Consider the following 18430-nt stretch of genomic DNA (forward strand, 5'->3'; position numbering starts at 1 on the left):
ACCATCTACCTCCCAAAGCTTTCCTTCAATATTGGGGGGGGGGGGGTGGCCCTAAACTCCAGGATCCTCAACAAGCTCTGTGTATATTTCTTTCGGGCAGATTTTAAAAAAGAAAAAGAAAAGAAGGTGTTTCCTATCGTTTTCACGAATGCCCTGTTTTCTTTCCCTCTGTGACAAATCTTTCAAAGTAATTCTAGAACTAAAATCGCCAATAACTGCTTTAGGATTCCTGCTGACCCAGCTCCCTGAAACAGATAGGAAGTAGAGCAGTTTCCACTGTAGTCTCCAGGGTTGAAGCCAGCGTCCTGGAAGATGTGTAAGGCTGATCCGCTGGAGATAAATGTGCATTAGATCCTGAACCTGGGCTTTAAAACACCTACATCAGCAGTAGGTGCACTCCACCCCATGCCGAGGGCATCCAGTGATGGGGATAGGCGGCCAGCAGCATAAGCGGCCTGCACCCAGGGACTGTTTTCACACCTTTCTTAATGCACTGCTGGAGATGGAGCCCAGTGCCTCGAGCTTGTAAAGCAAACACAGGACAGACAGCTGAGCTCCAGCCCAGCCCACATACTTTATTTTTTTACTCACATTCTTTTGGTGGGGTCATTACCTTGCTCTGCTAATAAGAAACAGAAGCACAGGCCAGAACCAAATGCCACTCTCCTGGTGCCTTTGCTTCACCCATGACCCAAGTCCAACAGGGACAGCAGGACAGCCCTGTTTAGTGACCATCAGCCCCGCACCACTGCAGCTCCATCTTTGCATCATCTCCCTGTCTAGGTGAAGAAGCTGTTCCTAAGTAAATATAATGAGAGCTTATAGGTCCTAGATCTGCATGTGCAGACAAGAAAAATGCTCAGTTTTTAGTGGCAGGAAATGAATTCTGTGTGCATTACAAGGACGGTAGCCTGGAAAGTGGCAGGTCCCAGCACCCAGCCAATCTGAGTCTTGTCATTGATACCTCCCCATCCTTAAGTCATCTTTAAGGTCTCCTCTGTGCTGCTCCTCTGGAAAGTCTGAAGGACCCAGGAAGAAATGATGTCTTCTTCTGTTGAGATGACGGCAAGTAGCCGATCGATCCAGGGTTGAATCAACTTCTGGTTCCTCACTGATTAACCTGTTCCAGGCGCTGCTGTTCCTAGGCAACCCCTCTGGTAAATCATCCCCATGTGTGGCCTACCAGCTTTGCCTCTTGTGCATCCACACCACCAACTACTGTCCACACCTCCAAGCGCAGGAAACCATTTGGTAAGACACGAGTATTAAAAAAATAAGCTGCGTGACATTTATTTTGTCTTGTTAACATTAATATCTGTAGAAACATTTTTATTGTCAGTATAAAAATTAACAGGTTTTATTAAATACTTTCTCCAATTCCAAAACACATAAAATCAGTGTAATCTGCATACATGTCGCATGACTGTAGCAAAGTGAGTGGGCGTATCCAAAGCAAAACAATACTTGAATACGGAAATCAACAATAAGCGTTATCTTGTCGGATGTAGCTATTAGGCCAGATCTTTTTGTGAGGTGAGGTCTTGTCAGAAGTGGGTAGAAGCCAGAAGCAAACCCTTAAGAAGATGGAAGGAGGTCCCAGACTCTCAACCGAATGATGCTGGGCTTTTGCCATCCTTCGAGAGGATGGAGATTCCCCAAAGGGCTCTTGGTGCTGAAGAATCTGAAGCTGTTATTAAAACTCACTGAGAAGCAAGGCAAACGTGATGAATGTGTAACCCGGGCAGAAGGCCAGCTGCCGGACGAGAGGACCCTGCTATCATTCCCATGGAAGTCTGTTCTCCAGAGAAGTGGATTAAGGCATCTTGGGATGAGGATGCTGGTACCATTTGTCTTGGGAAGTCTGGTTAATTGTTACCCTGGGGTGACAGAGTTTAACAGGTTTCTTGAAACATGGGCATTAGGGTGTCTAGACATGCTCATCGGACAGCAGAGTTGAAACACAAATAAATCAAAACACCATTTCCCCCCAAATTAGTCATATATCGTAAATATTTCTCTTCTCAAAGGATCCAATAACCAGTTAAGTCCAAGCAATAGATTAACTAGTCCTCCGTGCTGCCTGCATAGAAATGCCACTTAAATTACAAAAAAAAAAAAACTATAGATGATTAATCGTTTCGTATATTACCAATTCGTTAATAAATTAATGTGACACCATTTTCCCTGAAAGCAAAAGTATTTTCCCACCTCTGCTCGGTGAAAATTAAGAAACTCTAAGAACAGCATTTAGCAAATATCTATTTAAAAAAAAGAGAGACCAATTTTCTAGGTGCATCAGGACATCCATTTAAAATCAATACAAAAAATAATTCCTTGTAAATATATAATATATATTTATACATAATTTGAATATATTTACATACATCCAGCACCTATATACTGCGTTTGTGCTCTGTAAGTGTGTGCTGACATATATCTTCTCCAATTATTACAAAATTAACAAGGAAGGCAGAACACCTGTCTGCCTTGAGTCCAACTGGGGCACAGCCAGCATACATGGTGGGTCAGAGAGGGTGGCATGGTGGCTTGCGGCTGTCCACTTATCAGGAAACAGTCTTCCTTTCCTGGTTAGGTAACATGTTTCCAACTGTATAAATCTTTACACACGTGACAAATATGCTTCCCACTATTTACTCCTCTGATCCATATATACAAGTGGAGGCGTGTCACAGGCTCTGGAGGCACAGCCTCTCTGCTCAGTGTAAGTAGGTTCCTGGTGCTGTCCTGTTTGGGGACAGGAAGACACATTCACTCATGTTTTAACACTGCCGTTTATGTGTGGATACTGAGGCAGACAGGGTTCATAAGGCATGGGGTCTGGAGAAAACACAGAATCGTCCCCTGAAGAACAAGAGCTCCTTGTGTCGGGGTAACTAGGAGAATACTGTTCGAGAGGCTGGGTGAGATCCAAGTATTCCTGCAAGAAGGGAAGAGAGACGTTTTATTTCACCTTGGGTCAGGATAACAAGGTGAATACGGTTCGAGAGGCTGACTGAGGTCCAAGTATTCCTGCAAGAAGGGAAGAGAAGAATCTCATTTTAAACAGAAGCTCCTGAAAAATCTCTATCAGATTTGGGAAGGGACGGGGAACCCCCAGGAAGCTTTCCAGAGGCCTAGCTCACCCCAGTGTACAAAGACCTCCCTGATACCCCAACTCCATTCACTCCAGGCTACCCTGAACTTTTCTCTTACGACACAGCATCTATAAACCACCAGCAGGCAGCAGACCATAAAACATAGTGAACTGCTGGTAGCAGGCAGTGAGCTTGCCCACTCTGCTACAGGACCTCGGTGACCCACTATATACAGCCCTCTTCACTACGGCTCACAATCGGAGTTTAAGACCCAGTGAAGTAAACCCAGCAGGACCCTTTACAAAGCCAGGACATGAATATGTATTTTCGGAATCACATTCTACAGTTGTCATTTCTAGGATCATTTAGGGGAGAAGTCATCTCCGTTTGTTGCACAGTTTAACAGATATAATCCATTACCCTCAGGAGCTCCAGAGTAAGCAACAGAAACGGGTTAGGGAAAGGTGTGGCTACCCTCATGGATGTTAAGCCCGTAATGGGCTGTCAAAGGAAGTCTAGGGAAAGGGAAGTTTCAGTACTGAAACTGAAGTTCATAAAAGTTTCTCTGCTCCCCAACACATCCCTGGCTGCTACCAAGGTCCCTTTGGGTCACTCTCTTCCTCCAGCTCAGGACAAGGCTCAAACCCATGTGTGTTTCTGTTTGGTCCATGAACTAAGGCGACTTCTCAACATTTGTACATGGCTAGTAGAAAAATCAAATTGAGTCATATCTTTTGGCAGCCAATGACATGAAATGATATAAATTTATATGAAATTATATAAATTTCCCAGTTTCAGAGTCCATAAAGTTTAGTGGAACACAGACCCTCTTTATTTACATAGAGCTGTGGCTGCTTTCATGCTAGAATGGCAGCTTCGACAGAGACCATATGGCCTTGAAGCTGAAAATGTTTACTCTTTGGGCCTTACAGAAAGTACTTACTAACTGACCCTGGACAAAACTAGAAGGGATTTCTCTTTATGTCTCTCTGTCTCTCTCTGTGTCTTTCTGTTTCTCTCACTGTGTCTCCGTATGTCTTTGTGTCTCCTGAATCTCTGTTTCTCTGTCTCTTTCTGTGTATATCTATCTCCTTCCTCCTGTCCTCTCTCCCTCCTTCTTTCCTTCCTTCCTTCCTTCCTGTAAGTATCTCAAGTATTCCAGGCTGGCTGGCTACCAATACTATGTGACTAAAGATAACCTTGAACTTCTAATCCTCCTGCATCTATCTCTCCAAGTGCTGGGATTACAGGTGTGTGAAGCCACACTCAGTTTCTGTAGTACTAGGCGGTTGAACCCAGGGCTGTGTGCACGCTAAGCAAGCACTCTTATCAACTGAGTTACATTCCCAGTCCTGATAAGATTTCTAACCAGGGGCCTTTCTTGTCTCACTGTCTAAGGCACTGGCACAATAGGGTGGCTTTGCTTATGTACCCAATAGCCAGCAACTCCTATGACATACAGTTTTTCTGAGAGGGGGCAAAAAGCGCAGACTACAGCACAAACAGCCTCAGCATTATCAGCAGAGAGCCCATGGAATGTTGGCGATCATAGGGTTTAAAAGACAAAAACCCACTATAATTCATCACTAGGGTTGGCAAGAGAAAGAGTCGCCATCCAAGAAGGGGGATGTATCGGCTCCAACAACATCAGCATTAACTGTACAACCAGAAACAAACACACCCACCACATCAAAAGAGGACTTTTTGCTTACAATGATAAAAATGAAATTTTGTCCTAAATAGAACCATTTTTCTTAAGCATGTGGTAATGATTTTAAGAAGGAAAGAAACTTCGATTTTTATATCCGTTAGACAATATGGCATTCTGCTTTCTTATTTTAGAAAAAGCATATAAAGTTCAGTAGGAATGGGTCCCCCTTTAAGCATAAATATATCAATACGTAACTTTGAGTACGGACCTGGGATCATTAAATGAAAGCCTAATGCCCTTCTAGTTTCTAAATGAAGCTGTAACCTTCAGATCTGACTGGGGGTGGGGGGCAAGTATCACTGGATTCCAAGCCTAGGGTTAAAGGAACTTAGGCTAGAAACAACAGTTTTGGCAGGAGAAGAAAGTTGGCTTTTTTTTCCCTCCCCCCCTTGAACTATTCCTTTCCTTTCAACTTCTGAAGGTCAGCTGTGTTCATTTAAATGCAAGCTCTCCCTTTATCCAGTACAAGCCACAGCCAAGAGCACAAGAAAGGGCTGCCACGTTAAAGCTTTATATCTCTACATTGGGCCGGTTTTCTTTGTCTTTTTATGCGATCTATTTGTTTTTTAAATCAGAAATCAGCTGTATTCTTTCTTTTCCTTTTAAGGATCTGGGAGATTCAAAACCTTTTCTTTATTGGTGTGAAAACAGCTGCATCTACCTTTTCTTTGGGAGGAAATATTGTTTGGTTCAGAGAATATCTCAAAATTCATGTAGAGTTTCCCTGGACTGTGTGGGCCTAACTGCTCATAGAATATTCCTTCTAAAACCCTAAAGATTGTTCAATTTATGTTGAAGCCAGAGACAGGGCTTTATATAGGCAAAGAGTAACAGAAAATGCTATCTTTGGTGGGCATAAATTATAGAGAAAATAAAATATTTTATGTGTGTATTCATATGGATTTGGGTGTTCATGCATGCGGAAGCCTTGTTTTATGAGACAGGAGCTCTCTTGGGACTTGAAGCTTTCCTTCTAGGCTAGGTCAGCAGACTATTGCGTTCTAGGGGTCCACCAGTCTCCGCCTCCCCAGTGCTGGGATAACAAGAAAACCCCACCACACCAGGCTTTCCGTATGAGTGCTGGGTATCAAACCCATGTTTGTGTGGTAAGCACACTGCTGGCAGCTAGCTCCCCACCCCTCAACCCCACCCCTATGATCAATATTTTAACTACAGACACCAACTGTCACTTAAAAATTCTGTCACTTAGAATTATACAATGTAAGTCACACATGATATGTATGACACACATGCCACACAGAAAGATCCAAGCCACATGCCTTCCCAGACAGGATCACATAAGGCAAGTGACATGTGGAAAGGACAGAATGTCACTGCCTTCCATCAAGTTGGTCAGCCGCTGAGCACAAGCAGCATTCACACTAACCAACAGGACATGGGATCCGGGGCGCATGTTACATGCCAGCACCTTCCCACGCATACCAAAACACTACCACAAAACATTTCCACCTCTCCCTCTGCCTACACAGACACCCTGGGCCTCAGCCTCCAGTCTTGTGAGTCAGAATTCTCAAAGTTCCGTTCTGAGAAGGAAAAAAAAAAACCCTGACTGAAAAGGAGCACACAGTTTAACTCTGCCTGACCCTAAAAATGGTGGGGGCTCCCAACTCCAACACTGGAGCTTGTATTCAACAAACAGGCAATTCCTGAGCTAAGCAGGGGCTCTGAGCTTCTGGAGGGACGCTTTTACCTCATTGGTTGTGAGAGTCAGAATTCGATCCAAGTCTTCGACCAACTGCTTGAATGTGGGTCTCTGTGAGGGTACAGCATGCCAGCAATCCCTCATCATCATGTACCTGCAGAAAGGATTTCTCTGGTCAACTGGTGTCACCAAGCATGTGACATACAGATGTGGTTACTTCTAACAGGTGGCATGGAGACAAGCCCTAGATAAGAAAATGTAACTACACAAACACTACCATTACAGAAACTTCTCTGTAGACAGAATGTTATAGGAGGGTGGCTCTGTACCCAGACAGAGGTAGGTGTGTGTGTGTGTGTGTGTGTGTGTGTGTGTGATAGAGGCTTCACCTCTATCTCTGTGACAGTGTGACCTACCACAGCATTGGATACTTTTCAGAATCCTCTAGAGAGTGGAAGGGGACAGGTTTACAGCCTGCCTCCCTTCTCCTTCCCCAAATGCTCCCTCTTGAACTACACTTTGGGTTTTGTTTTAAAAAGTCTGTTGACAAAAGTTCCTCAGTTTTTTTAAAAAAAAAAAAAAATCAGAAACTACCACTTGAAGGTTTGTGCCAACTAATCTGCCACCAAGGAGCTTTGCACTAACTTCCTGATCAACTCTCGGGGCAGTCCGAGCTTCCCGCCTTATCTTGATTATGAGTTTCGACAGACCCTCTATGTTAGAAAAAGCGACAGGAACACGAGGCACACAATAAATGCCTTTATATAATACGCTATAAAAAGTGGCCATTCATTAGCCTTCCACTGTACACCAGAAAGCGCTCATGGGATTACTGCTCTAAAATCCCCATGAAGAAACACACAATAGAAGGCGGTCTCAGGGACAATCGCTTTCTTAGTTTGCCCCAGAGGAGGGGGCAGCACCTCACTGCCCAAGGCACGCGTCATTAACACAACACAATTTCTCTTACAGTGTGAGGGAGGCATTCCTAGAAACCAGCCCACACTTTCATACTCAGAAATGGTACCCCAATGATGGCATCCAGGTAAACTTGGAGTTCCCAGCTCTCAAATATGGGTAAGCAAACACAGCAACCCATTCAATCTGAGGAAGTGTGGTTGATGGAATGGCAACTTTCTTTTCATATTTTTTGTTCTTGCCCACTCTCGTGTGTGTGTGTGTGTGTGTGTGTGTGTGTGTGTGTGTGTGTGTATGTATGTGTGTGTGCGCGCACACACATGCTGGCCTGCATGCGCATTTGGGAGTTGGAGGTCAACCATGGATACTGTTCTTCAAAAACCATCTATCTTATGCTTCGAAACAGAGTCCCTCGCTGAGACTTGAAGTTTGATGGTTTAGGCTAGGCTGCTTGCCTAGCAAGCCCCAAGGATGCTTGGCTCTACCTCTGCTGTCTGTGGGATTACAGGTGCGTACACCACTGCCCTCAGCTTTTGATGTAGATGTTAGGAATGAATTCAGGTCCTTATGCTTGTGTGGTAATCACTTTACCAAATAAGCTACCTTCCCATCCCCATCACTTTGTAAAAAATTAACTTTTTTTCACTTTATTTTATCGAAAAAAGGGTCTCATTTTGTGGCCCAGGCTGGCCTCAACTTTGCCTTCCTGCTCCAGCCTCCATAATGCTGGGATTATAGTATGAGCCACCGTGCTTAGCTGTCGTGACGATCATCCGTGGTTAAGGGTGCTTTGGAAGGAGCCCATTTCCTACTTGGGATTGCCAGCACTGTGAACAACCATGTCTATTTTACAGGGGCAGCCCCAAAGCATCCTAGCATGCCTGACCTATGGAGTACTCCTGTCAGTGTGTGGCTTTCCCTTCCCATGGCAGCCAGATTTAAGGCCCACTCCACACACTTTGGCAGGATGCTGCTCATTCTTTTGGATAAGCCACAGTTGTCTGTGTAAGTATCTATCTCAGTACTGGGATTGAACCCAGGCAACTCCAGCCATTCTTCTTAGCATGCTTAGAAAATGGGAGCCTGAGGAACCCAAGACATGTCTGGAGAGAGGACAGATGGGATGAGCCCACTGCACTGTCAGCAGGGGTGGCTACAGCCCTTACAGTTCATTGGTGCAGTTGGTGGGCTTGTCCATCCTGTGTCCCTCTTTGAGCAGCTTAAAAAGTTCCTCCACGGGAATCCCTGGGTAGGGTGAGCCCCCTAAAGTAAAGATCTCCCACATTAACACCCCGAAGGACCAGCTGCAAAGAAAAGAGAAAACATAGCATTAGTAATGCGTCCAGATTGCAGAAACCTAAACATGTCAGTTAAAAAAAATAAACACCCACTCACTTCTTACATCCATAGATAAATGAGCCCTCCCGCAATCCATCCTACATGCCCTTTCCTGACCCCCAAGGAGCCTCCCTAAATGAGGACGACATGTGGATGGTCTGATGGAATTTTCCATAGATAGACAAAGAGCCCCACGGCCATCTCTTAAAGTTCTTTGTCTTTTCTGTGGTGATAGTCATGCGGTGGGGGGGGTGGGGGTGGAGGTGGGAGGGTCTTGACTCCTTGACTTCAGACTTCTCCTCTCTAAATCAGCCATCTCGCTGTGTGGCTGACACAAGAACCTGGATCTACAGATGACAGAATAAGGCCAGAAAAGATGACTCTGTGAGAGGATGCCTGTCCTAGATGGCGGGTGGAGCACTCGCAGGGCAGACGCTGCGACTTGGTGTGATGTGAAGGGACCCAGCACAGGGCTGGGATTAGCATAGAGGAATTGCATGCTCCAAGAAAAGAGCATCAGATAGCAGAGAGTGAGAAGAGCTCTCAGGGCACTCTCCGTACTTGATTTCACAGAGAACCACATCTGGATTTCCCCAACCGAGTTTGGAGCACTAAGTCTATGATACAATCAAGCAGAGACTCAGAGGTTAGGTATGTCCTGCACACCGACTCTGTAAGGTCAGCTTCATCACTGACACTGTCCCTGGTTTTCTACCAAGCAAGGGCCACAATGTAAACAAAACCAGCTCAGAGCCTCAGTGTATTCCCACACAAGTTAAAAACTGTGACTTATTCCTCCTAGGAAGGCTGGTGGTGTAGATTCAATACCTGCATCAAAAATCTTAAAAAACCCAACCAAATACACAAACAAAATCCCAGCACATCCAAATTAAAAACAAAAACAAAAACAAAAACAAAACAACAACAACAACACTGTTGTCTTTTGGAATAATTCTAGACCCACAGGAACTGGCAAAAAGGAGCATCTTTGGCCCAGTTTCTCCCAATAACATCTTTCAGCTAAATTCCCCAATCTATAATATCAGTTGGAGCCTGGCTCTAACAGTAGTTTATATGAGTCATCAGAGAAATATTATGTAATTTCTACTGTATTTCTAGGATGTTATCAAAGGTTAAGAGAAGACTTAAGATATTGTAGTAGCCACAGCTAGCAGATGTGGTGGTCATCCCAACTGATCGTGTCTTATCCAGCATCAACCTATCAGGACAAGCCTGGGCCAGAGAAGAATCACACACTCCTAAATCAGAAGGGTTTCAGTCTTTTCTTTATTCTCATTTTTATAAAGATACGTACACACTACATATCCCTGTCTAGCCTTGCACTTACTACATGTGGTCTAGGTTGGTCTTGAATTTACGGTCCTCCTGAGTGCTAGGGTGTACATGTGCACTTCCAGGCCCAGCTAAGAGTGTTTCTTTAAGGGAGTGAAGAGCATGCCACCCACTCAAGAGAGGAGATGGAGTGGTGAGTGATCACTGGAGGTACTTCCACTCTGGCAGCAGAAGGCTGGTATCTCCACCTTCCAAAGGTAGGCAGATCAGTAACCAAACACTGGGCACCAGTCTACCATAGACTCCTGCCATCTGAGATCCCCGACGCCCATGCCTTCTATGGACAAGTGAGATCTGTAATATTTCTGCAACTCAACCCATGTATAAGCCAAGGACAGAGTTACTTACACATCGCTCTGATGAGTGTAAACTCTATCAAAAAGGGCTTCAGGAGCCATCCACTTGACTGGAAGTCGCCCCTGTAAGAAAATGGAAAAGCCTGTAGGTTTTACAAGAGTACTGCTGTGGGCCCAACAGAACCACGCCCTATGTAATTGTACCGACTCATTTTTGTAGCCCACAGAGGCCCACAACTTACAATTAGCCCAGGGTAGGCCCAAACTCTTGGCAGTCCTCCTGCCTCAGCTTTTGAGCTCCCATACCTGGCTACCTAATCTTGCCAAAAATTAAAATAAAGGACTTCAGAACCACATGGGTTGGTTAGGTCCTATAGCATCTTCCTGAAACATATGGAAAGAGACGCTGAGCCATGGAAGACAAGCCTGTGCATTGCCTGGAAGGCAAGTGAATGCAGATGAAAATGACTGTGTTGACATGCACAGGGCCCCAGGAAGAAAACAAACAAACAAACAAACAAACAAAAAAACTGAGGCCCCAGATCAAGTCCCAGGACTTCCGGGCTGGTTCCAAGAGCCAGGTCTGGAAAGTAGACTTCTTACTTCTGTCTCTTTCTCATTTCTCTACTCCAGCCTGTCTTGAGTTTGAGCTCCAAACCTGAGCACTCATCCAGCACCCAGTGGTAGGCATTCCTGGCTCCCTTGCACACCACTTCTGGGTATCCACATTACAGTCTAAACTAAATGAAGACACCCCTTTCTAATGGGTTTCACCAATTTACCACTAGGGTAGGAATAAGCTCCAGCTAGCTCTGTACATAATGGCTAAGATGCATAGATTTGGTTCTTTGAATAAAGTATCAAAGTGACATTTCTTTATATGCTCATTATCATCTACCTCCCTAGCACACAAATAAACTCCAATCAGCCTGGAGGCAAAAATGAACCCAGCAAATGTCCAAGTTCTAGTGATTGCTATGAGAGCTGAGCCATCTCGCCATCTCCTGCTTATGAAGGCTCTTAAGAGAGCCACACGGAGCCCTGGAGGCTTTTGCTTGTTATTCTGTATAAAATAGCACTCTGTATATCCTAAACCTATCTTAGAGATATAGCCTAGATTTGCTGATCAAGAGTTAAGCAAAACAACAGAATGTAACACAGAGGGGGAAATCCCCTCAGTTCTTCCACCAATAAACCTGTGTCATTCATTCTGTAACCTTTGCCACGCCTCTCCCCAGTGTTACATCATATACTCACATTTGTGGTCTTTTTATAGTAGTCTATGTTGTTGATATCCCTGGCCAGGCCAAAGTCTGCTATCTTCATCACATTGTTTTCTGTTACCAACACGTTTCTGGCAGCCAAATCTCGATGGATACACTGCAATCAAAGAAGAAGAAAGAGAGATATAATCCCAACATGTTTTGAGAACCAAAAGAAAAACACTCTTGGAAAAAAATGCAAGACAGAAAATAAACCCCAAGTCAAAAATTGGGTGCAGACTACTGCAAGAGCCATCCTGGGCTGCAAACTCAACCAGCTGACTAGCATCGACAAGAGGCTCCCACAAGGCATGGTAATCATTCATTGTAATCTAAATAAACAAACAAAGGCCCTGGTCATCTCAGAAAGTAACAGTTGATTATATAACCACTTTCTCTTTTATCTTCAAGTGTCTACAACACTGCTGTATCTCCGGTAGCTTCACACAAACTTGACATCAGATACCATGCTAAAGTCTTTGAGCTCACACTTGCTCTCTCTACCCAGGAAAGCCTGACTTTCAGATGACAAAGATAAACTCCAACAGTCTTCATTTCATGGCCACTTCTCTAACAATGTGACCTGATGTTCTACAAACAGCGAAGCCTAGCTCTATCATTTCTGCCTTTCCTTTCCCTACGTGGTGTCTAGTCTGGCCTCTAGGCTATACAAAGACCCTCTTCACTGTTAGACCCAACTGATCTCTTCTGTTGCCCCATGTCTGCCATCTCTGCAGCTCTGGACACTGCAGAGGTCTGTTTCTAGAAATGGTTCCTTCGTAGCAGCCTCCCCAAATCTTCCTCTTGCTTCACTCTCTTGCAGATTCAGGCTGACTCTTCTCTTCCCAAATCCCTTAAAGCAAAGAAACTGTGACATGCGGTTTGCGTGTTTCTTCGATCCTGTAGCATCAATTCTTAGATGCAGAAAGCAGCTGCAAACCCCTACCTCCATCCTGGCCCCTGCTGAGACTCAGGATGTTTCCACAGACAGTTGTGCCCTCTTGACATCTTAAAGCCAATGCTTCTACTCCTCTGATTCTTTTCTGTTTGATTTTTAATCAGAAAGGATCGTGCTCTAGACTCGAGTCCTGACCATTCCAACTCCTAGATGGCTCCAATGTCTGTCCTCTACTGCTCATCCCTTCGGCCAGGCTGTGGTCACTGTCCTTCCCCTACCTCTGTGGACTGCTGCCCAGAAACTTTCTTGATTCCCCCTTTCCATCTTTTACATGATGTGCTTGCGACACAGCCCAGCATGTCCTCTCCTGGCTCCCTGCCCAGCCAGTACTCATCGGTCCACATTCTTAGGTGCAGTTTGTTATAACAGCCAGCCTGTGCAGGGGTGAAACTGTGTCTGTACATACATCAGGACCCGCTACTGCTATGTTTGCTAGGATACATCTGATGGGAGGATGTTTTGTGCCAATAGGAACTACGGTCTCAGGAAGGTCTGGTCATTACTGTTTGTTTCCAAAGGCCAGGCTTTCCTTCACATGGATCTACCTCTGTGTTTTAGAAGTGCATCACCCTCAAATGCCTTTATATAAGTTACAAACCAAGGTTAACTGTCACATGAAGCAGAGAGACTTCCTCTACTGGATGAGCAAACTAGGAACGCCTTATTGTAAGCTCTCCATGAAACGACCAAGTAAAAAAACGAAACCAGCCTAACTGTGTTTGAAACATGAATAAAGAATTATTTTAACTCTGCCCTCACCCACGCCCAAGCATCCCCTGTGTTCCCTTGCATGTGTGGGTGGGCCAAAACTCAGAGACGAGGAAGCAGGCAAGCCACCCAAGTCTTCGTGTCCCCAGCCAGACTAGGAGCAGGAAATCTGAGAGCTCCCGGGGCTGCCTGCAGCTAGTTCTGCCTGGGCTGGAGTGCAACGCCGGTTTGGAGGCCTCTTCAAATTCAACTTCCAAGGCCCTGGCCAAGTTCTCCTGGTAGTGTGTTCCTGCTGACATGTGCTCTCTGAGTTTGGCAGTCTGAGTGGTCAGAAGAATCTAGCTTCCCCTGCAGGGGGCTCCGACCACACAGAGGCTCAGCTGGGACAGAGAGGCTGCCATAAGCCACTGCTACCTACCATCTTGCTCACTCTCTATCCCAGGAAGCTGGAAAATACCAAGAGCTAAACAACTACACGGTGTCTGGCCAATGTAGGCTCTCGAAAGGTGGCTGGCAGTCAATGATCACCATGTTATTTGTAAGGACACGTCTATGCCTCGCTGTTTCTGCAACCCCCAAATGTACTCATTCTCTCTTTGCAAAGTTCATGTGACAGCCCTTGCTCCACTTTACCTACTGGCTGCAACCTAAAAAGTCCACAACACTGGGGTGGGTCAGAACCATGAACATAGTTGTGGACCAGCACGCTCCTTCCCCGACTCTGAACAGGGACAGACAGCTGATCTCAACTTCAGCCCAGAAACCCTTTTAGTGGCACCAGGGGTGACACTCTCTGCCTCCTTCATCTCAGCTTCTCCCTAATTCCCACCATATGGAAGTCACACCCTCCTCTTTGGCCTCATAACGATGTGTGGCCCTTCATGGTTGAGCTTCATCCTCTGGCTTGCTGTTGACAACTTCTCTTAACTGGCTCTCAGAGATGTTCAATGCAAGCTCTGCATTTCCTACAGAAATTACTCCCTGCCCTGCTTCCTGGCTCCTAGGTCTTCCTCCCATTGGGAAGGTTCACCACTGTTCAGTTTCTCCAGTCAGACATTCTTGTCTTTGATCACTCTGCTTCCCCTAATCAAACTACTACCATGACAGCAGAACTTGCCCAGATTCCAACTACCAACTTCTTTCAGTGTCTTGGGACCTGATAAAGTTTGACCCAAAGAGGAGCTCAGTGATTGCAATGTACCACACACAAGAGCAAACTGTAAAGCATACAGGACCCTGAGACTCACCTTTGATAGCTCTACATAGCCCCAAGGGCCAAGCTCAGGGTCCCAGCCTTGCACTGTAAGGCCCCAAATGAAGAGGGGCTTTATTGAAATGTCTCTGATAGTTTATACACTTACTCTTTAATTCCACATTTACTGGCATCCCCCCCCCCCCACTGTTACTCATGACTCCTGTTTTGAGAAATCAAGAATGACACCTCACTGGACAGCCTGGCCCAGAGAACAAGTTCCTGGGGAGTCTTGAGGACTAAAGAGGACTAAGGAAAACGAAGAGCCAGTTCTACCACTGCCCCATCAGCAGCAAGCCCACTGCATGCAAGCATCCCCCATCTCCTACCAAGAAGGACACACAGCAGCAACCAAGCCTGGAGCTGACAGGCTGCCTACGGCTGACTGCCCGGCCCAGGGTTCCATGTGCAATAGTTCAAACATGTCAAGAGGAAATCATGCCACAGCTATCCACATCTGCCAGACATTAAATCAAATACACATATATGTGCGTGTACACATATAAACACATATACAAACATGCACATACACACATACATATATATATATATGCACATGCATGTATACATATACATAAAATGCAGACATCTTGGTTCCTCAACATTTCCTAACCTAAAACCCAAAACATTTGCAGTGTTGGTGAGATGTCATGAGTGGAAAGTTTCAGATCATAAACCTTTGTTTTATGCATAAAATTATGAAGGATACTATGGCTATCCTGAAGCTCACTTTGTAGAGCAGACTGGCCTCAAACTATCTCTGCCTCCCGAGTGCATGCACCACCACTGGCCAACAAATGTCTGTTTCTCCTTGATAAAGATTTTCTCAGGGGCACCCTGCTCCCACTATGTGCACACACACCATGCATGTATAAAATCAGAACTCAAAACTCTTCAAATTTGGCTTCTTAAACCCTCTATATCAGAAAGTTTTATAGTGGTTTCAAAAAAAAAAAAAAGAAAGAAAGAAAAGATAAAAGAAGGAAAACGTATAAGCTATAAGCTGTAAACTCTCAAGAAAATAGAAAAAGAAAAAAGTAAATAAAACAAAGCACAACTTGGAGCACATACTAACTCTAAGCCATGTTCCCAGGTGATGGAGAGCAGGCTGAGAAGCAGTATGTGGCACCTGTGCCATCTGACCAGGTCACCTCACTCACTCTTAACACTAATGAAGCCCCTGGGGGAATCCAGATTAATGACCCTTCTAGTAGGCCAGGCTCCAAGTCATAGAGAAGCGCCCCTCCAGGGGATCCTTTGTCTTTGGCAACCTGAGGAGTTAGAGACAATGGAACTGCAGCAAGCTCCACTCCAGGTAGGAGCCAAGCATCTCTATGGGAAGAGCATAAGTATGGAAGTGAGGAAAGGTATCTTAGGTCCTCTGAAATCCCCATGAAAAGTCTGAGCACCTGCCTCACAGCTTCCAGAATAGCTGGAATGCTTAGCGTTCCATTGTAAGTGGCTGGCTTGGAATGCCAGCCATTTACCTCAGGGGACCTGGCCAACTTCTGACCACAGAGTCACCGAAGGAGACAAAATAAACAGATATCCCAGACTCTTGATGTCAAAAATACTTCTGTGCTCAATCTCCATTCTCAGATCATTTAATTCCACATCGAGCTCAACGGTCTAAATTTAACACCCTTAACTGTGGTCTAAGCTCACTCGATCGAAGCCAGGTCATCCAGGAGCATCTCACCTGCCCTGCCTCAAAGCAGGGTCCGCTCTCCGGCAGTTGTTATGAGTTTGTGAGGCTGCCTCTGGCCTCTCAAGAGTCCATTAAACCAGAACGTGAATAACACCACAAATATTTTCCAGGTTGTATAAGACAAGTGAGGACTAGATCAAGCAAGTGAGCACGTCTGAACCACCCAGCTTCCTCAAAGACACTTAACCGGCATTTGCATCCAACCAAGTGGAATGGGAAGGACTCACTTTTTGGGAAGCCAAGTACTCCATGCCTCTAGCCAGCTGGTAGGTGCAGGACACCAAGTCCTTGAAGGTCATCTGCTCCTCGGGGACACGGTTAATGTCATAGGAGTACTCCATGCCAGGTGGCCTCCGGGCTCGGAGGTATTCCCGGAGGTTGCCTTTCGATGCATATTCAACTATGACGTAGAGAGGTCCTGTGGCAGAGGGGAGAGGCTCCTTAAAGCAGGGAAGGCTGGAGGAACTATTCCGGGGTGACTCAGCAAAGGCTTTGGTCATTACAACCTAGAGTGGATTTGTGGTGCTGAGGAGTAAACCCAGAGCCTCGAACACAACACGGTAGTAAACGCTAAATAAGTATACCATCACTTGAGGTAGCCCCAACCTTTTTCTTTTTTAAGGTTTTACCACTCAGAAAGGCACGGATAACTGGGAGCACCTCCATTTCTAATCTTTCCAAAATGATGATCAACACAATAACTTCCAAAGGCTTAAAGAAATAAAAGACATAGTTGTAACAACTTTCCTTTGAATGCCCTTCTTCCCTCTAGAGCAGTGATTCTCAACCTTCCTAATGCTGCAGTCCGTTAATACAGTTCTTCACGTTGTGGTGACCCCAGCCATTAAATTATTCCATTTCTACTTCATAACTGCAAATTTGCTACTGTTACGAATCATAATGTAAATATCTGTGTTGTCTGATGGTCTTAGGGGACCCCCTATGGGGGTAGAACGACTCACAGGTTGAGAAACACTGCTGTCTTCCTGGAAAAGCAATGTCCATCAGAAGCATGGCCATTCTAAGTCCCTTGAGCTCCTTTGTGTGTGTACGTACATGCATGTGCATATACATATATTGTAAGGATAAGTAAATACTAAATCTATAGGATGAAATAAAAGAGAGAATTTAAATGGCTTCAAACAGCCAGAGCAAGGGGTTGGTCCAAGGGTTGGAGAGAATGGTCCCCAGGCCACATCCCCACATCCTGCCCGATACTGGTCAGGGTCATCACATTTTATTGTCACACAGTCACACCCATTCATTTCTCTATCATATAAGCTGTTTGTTCAATACAATGGCAGTGACAAGTACCTGTAACAGAGACCACAGGTCCACAAAAGTCTAAAATACCTACAGTAAATAATACTGGAAGAAGGTTCCAGTCTCTGCACACCTAAAGAGAAGCTGCGCAAGCATTTTTCAAATCTACTCATCACTGTCAAGCTGATTTCTAAAGTACCAGTAGGCACTCCTGAGAGCAGCCAGGAGCTCACTCCCCAGGGGGTGGGAGATGGGGGAGGGAGGGGAGACTGCACTTTTCTTCCACTCTCTCTGTGAAGCTATTCTGCTCAGCCATCTGCTGCCTAAAGCAAGACAGGATTCCTCAGTCCCCATTTTGAGAGAACTTCTCAACTAAAGCATACTGCTCTTCTCTTATTTTAAGAAATCTCTCTTAGCCCCATACACAGCAAGAGCGTCAGCAGAAATTCCTTTCCAAAGTCCCCACTTCCAACTTTCCACGCCCCCTAGAGGGCAGACACAGACCTGCTGTGTACCCATGGCTGGTAATATCTTCCTAAGGGTAGAGTTAAAGTGACTTTTAAAAGTTGTGTCTGTATGTGTGGATATGTTTGGATTTGTATATGCAGATACACGTGCAGGTATGTATGTGTCTATGTGGCAGCCAGAAGACAGCCTTGTTTTTTAGACAGTCTCTCACTGACCAGGAACTCACTGAGAAGGCTAAGCTAGGGGGCCAGTGAGTCCCAGGATCCACCTCCCTCTGTCTCCTCCTTAAGAGCTCTTTTTTTTGTTTGTTTGTTTTTGTTTTTTTTCGAGACAGGGTTTCTCTGTATAGCCCTGGCTGTCCTAGAACTCACTTTTTAGACCAGGCTGGCCTCGAACTCAGAAATCCGCCAGCCTCTGCCTCCCAAGTGCTGGGATTA

General features: G+C 45.3%; 1 protein-coding gene across 3 annotated transcripts in view; it reads right to left on the reverse strand.

The window, feature by feature from the left end:
• Window positions 1-1265: 1265 nt before the first annotated feature.
• Fgfr2 (fibroblast growth factor receptor 2) overlaps window positions 1266-18430 on the reverse strand; it is a 104358-nt gene continuing 87193 nt past the window's right edge. For all 3 annotated transcript variants that reach the window (NM_001347638.1, NM_201601.2, NM_010207.2), the window contains 6 exons: window positions 16490-16680; window positions 11632-11754; window positions 10427-10497; window positions 8554-8691; window positions 6518-6623; window positions 1266-2938 (listed from right to left, as the gene is read on the reverse strand). In NM_001347638.1, the coding sequence (NP_001334567.1) occupies window positions 2774-2938; window positions 6518-6623; window positions 8554-8691; window positions 10427-10497; window positions 11632-11754; window positions 16490-16680 (794 nt within the window). In that variant the 3' untranslated portion in view covers window positions 1266-2773. The remainder of the gene's footprint in view (window positions 2939-6517; window positions 6624-8553; window positions 8692-10426; window positions 10498-11631; window positions 11755-16489; window positions 16681-18430) is intronic.

This window comes from Mus musculus, chromosome 7 (genome assembly GCF_000001635.26).
Source record: "Mus musculus strain C57BL/6J chromosome 7, GRCm38.p6 C57BL/6J".
Taxonomy (NCBI): domain Eukaryota; kingdom Metazoa; phylum Chordata; class Mammalia; order Rodentia; family Muridae; genus Mus; species Mus musculus.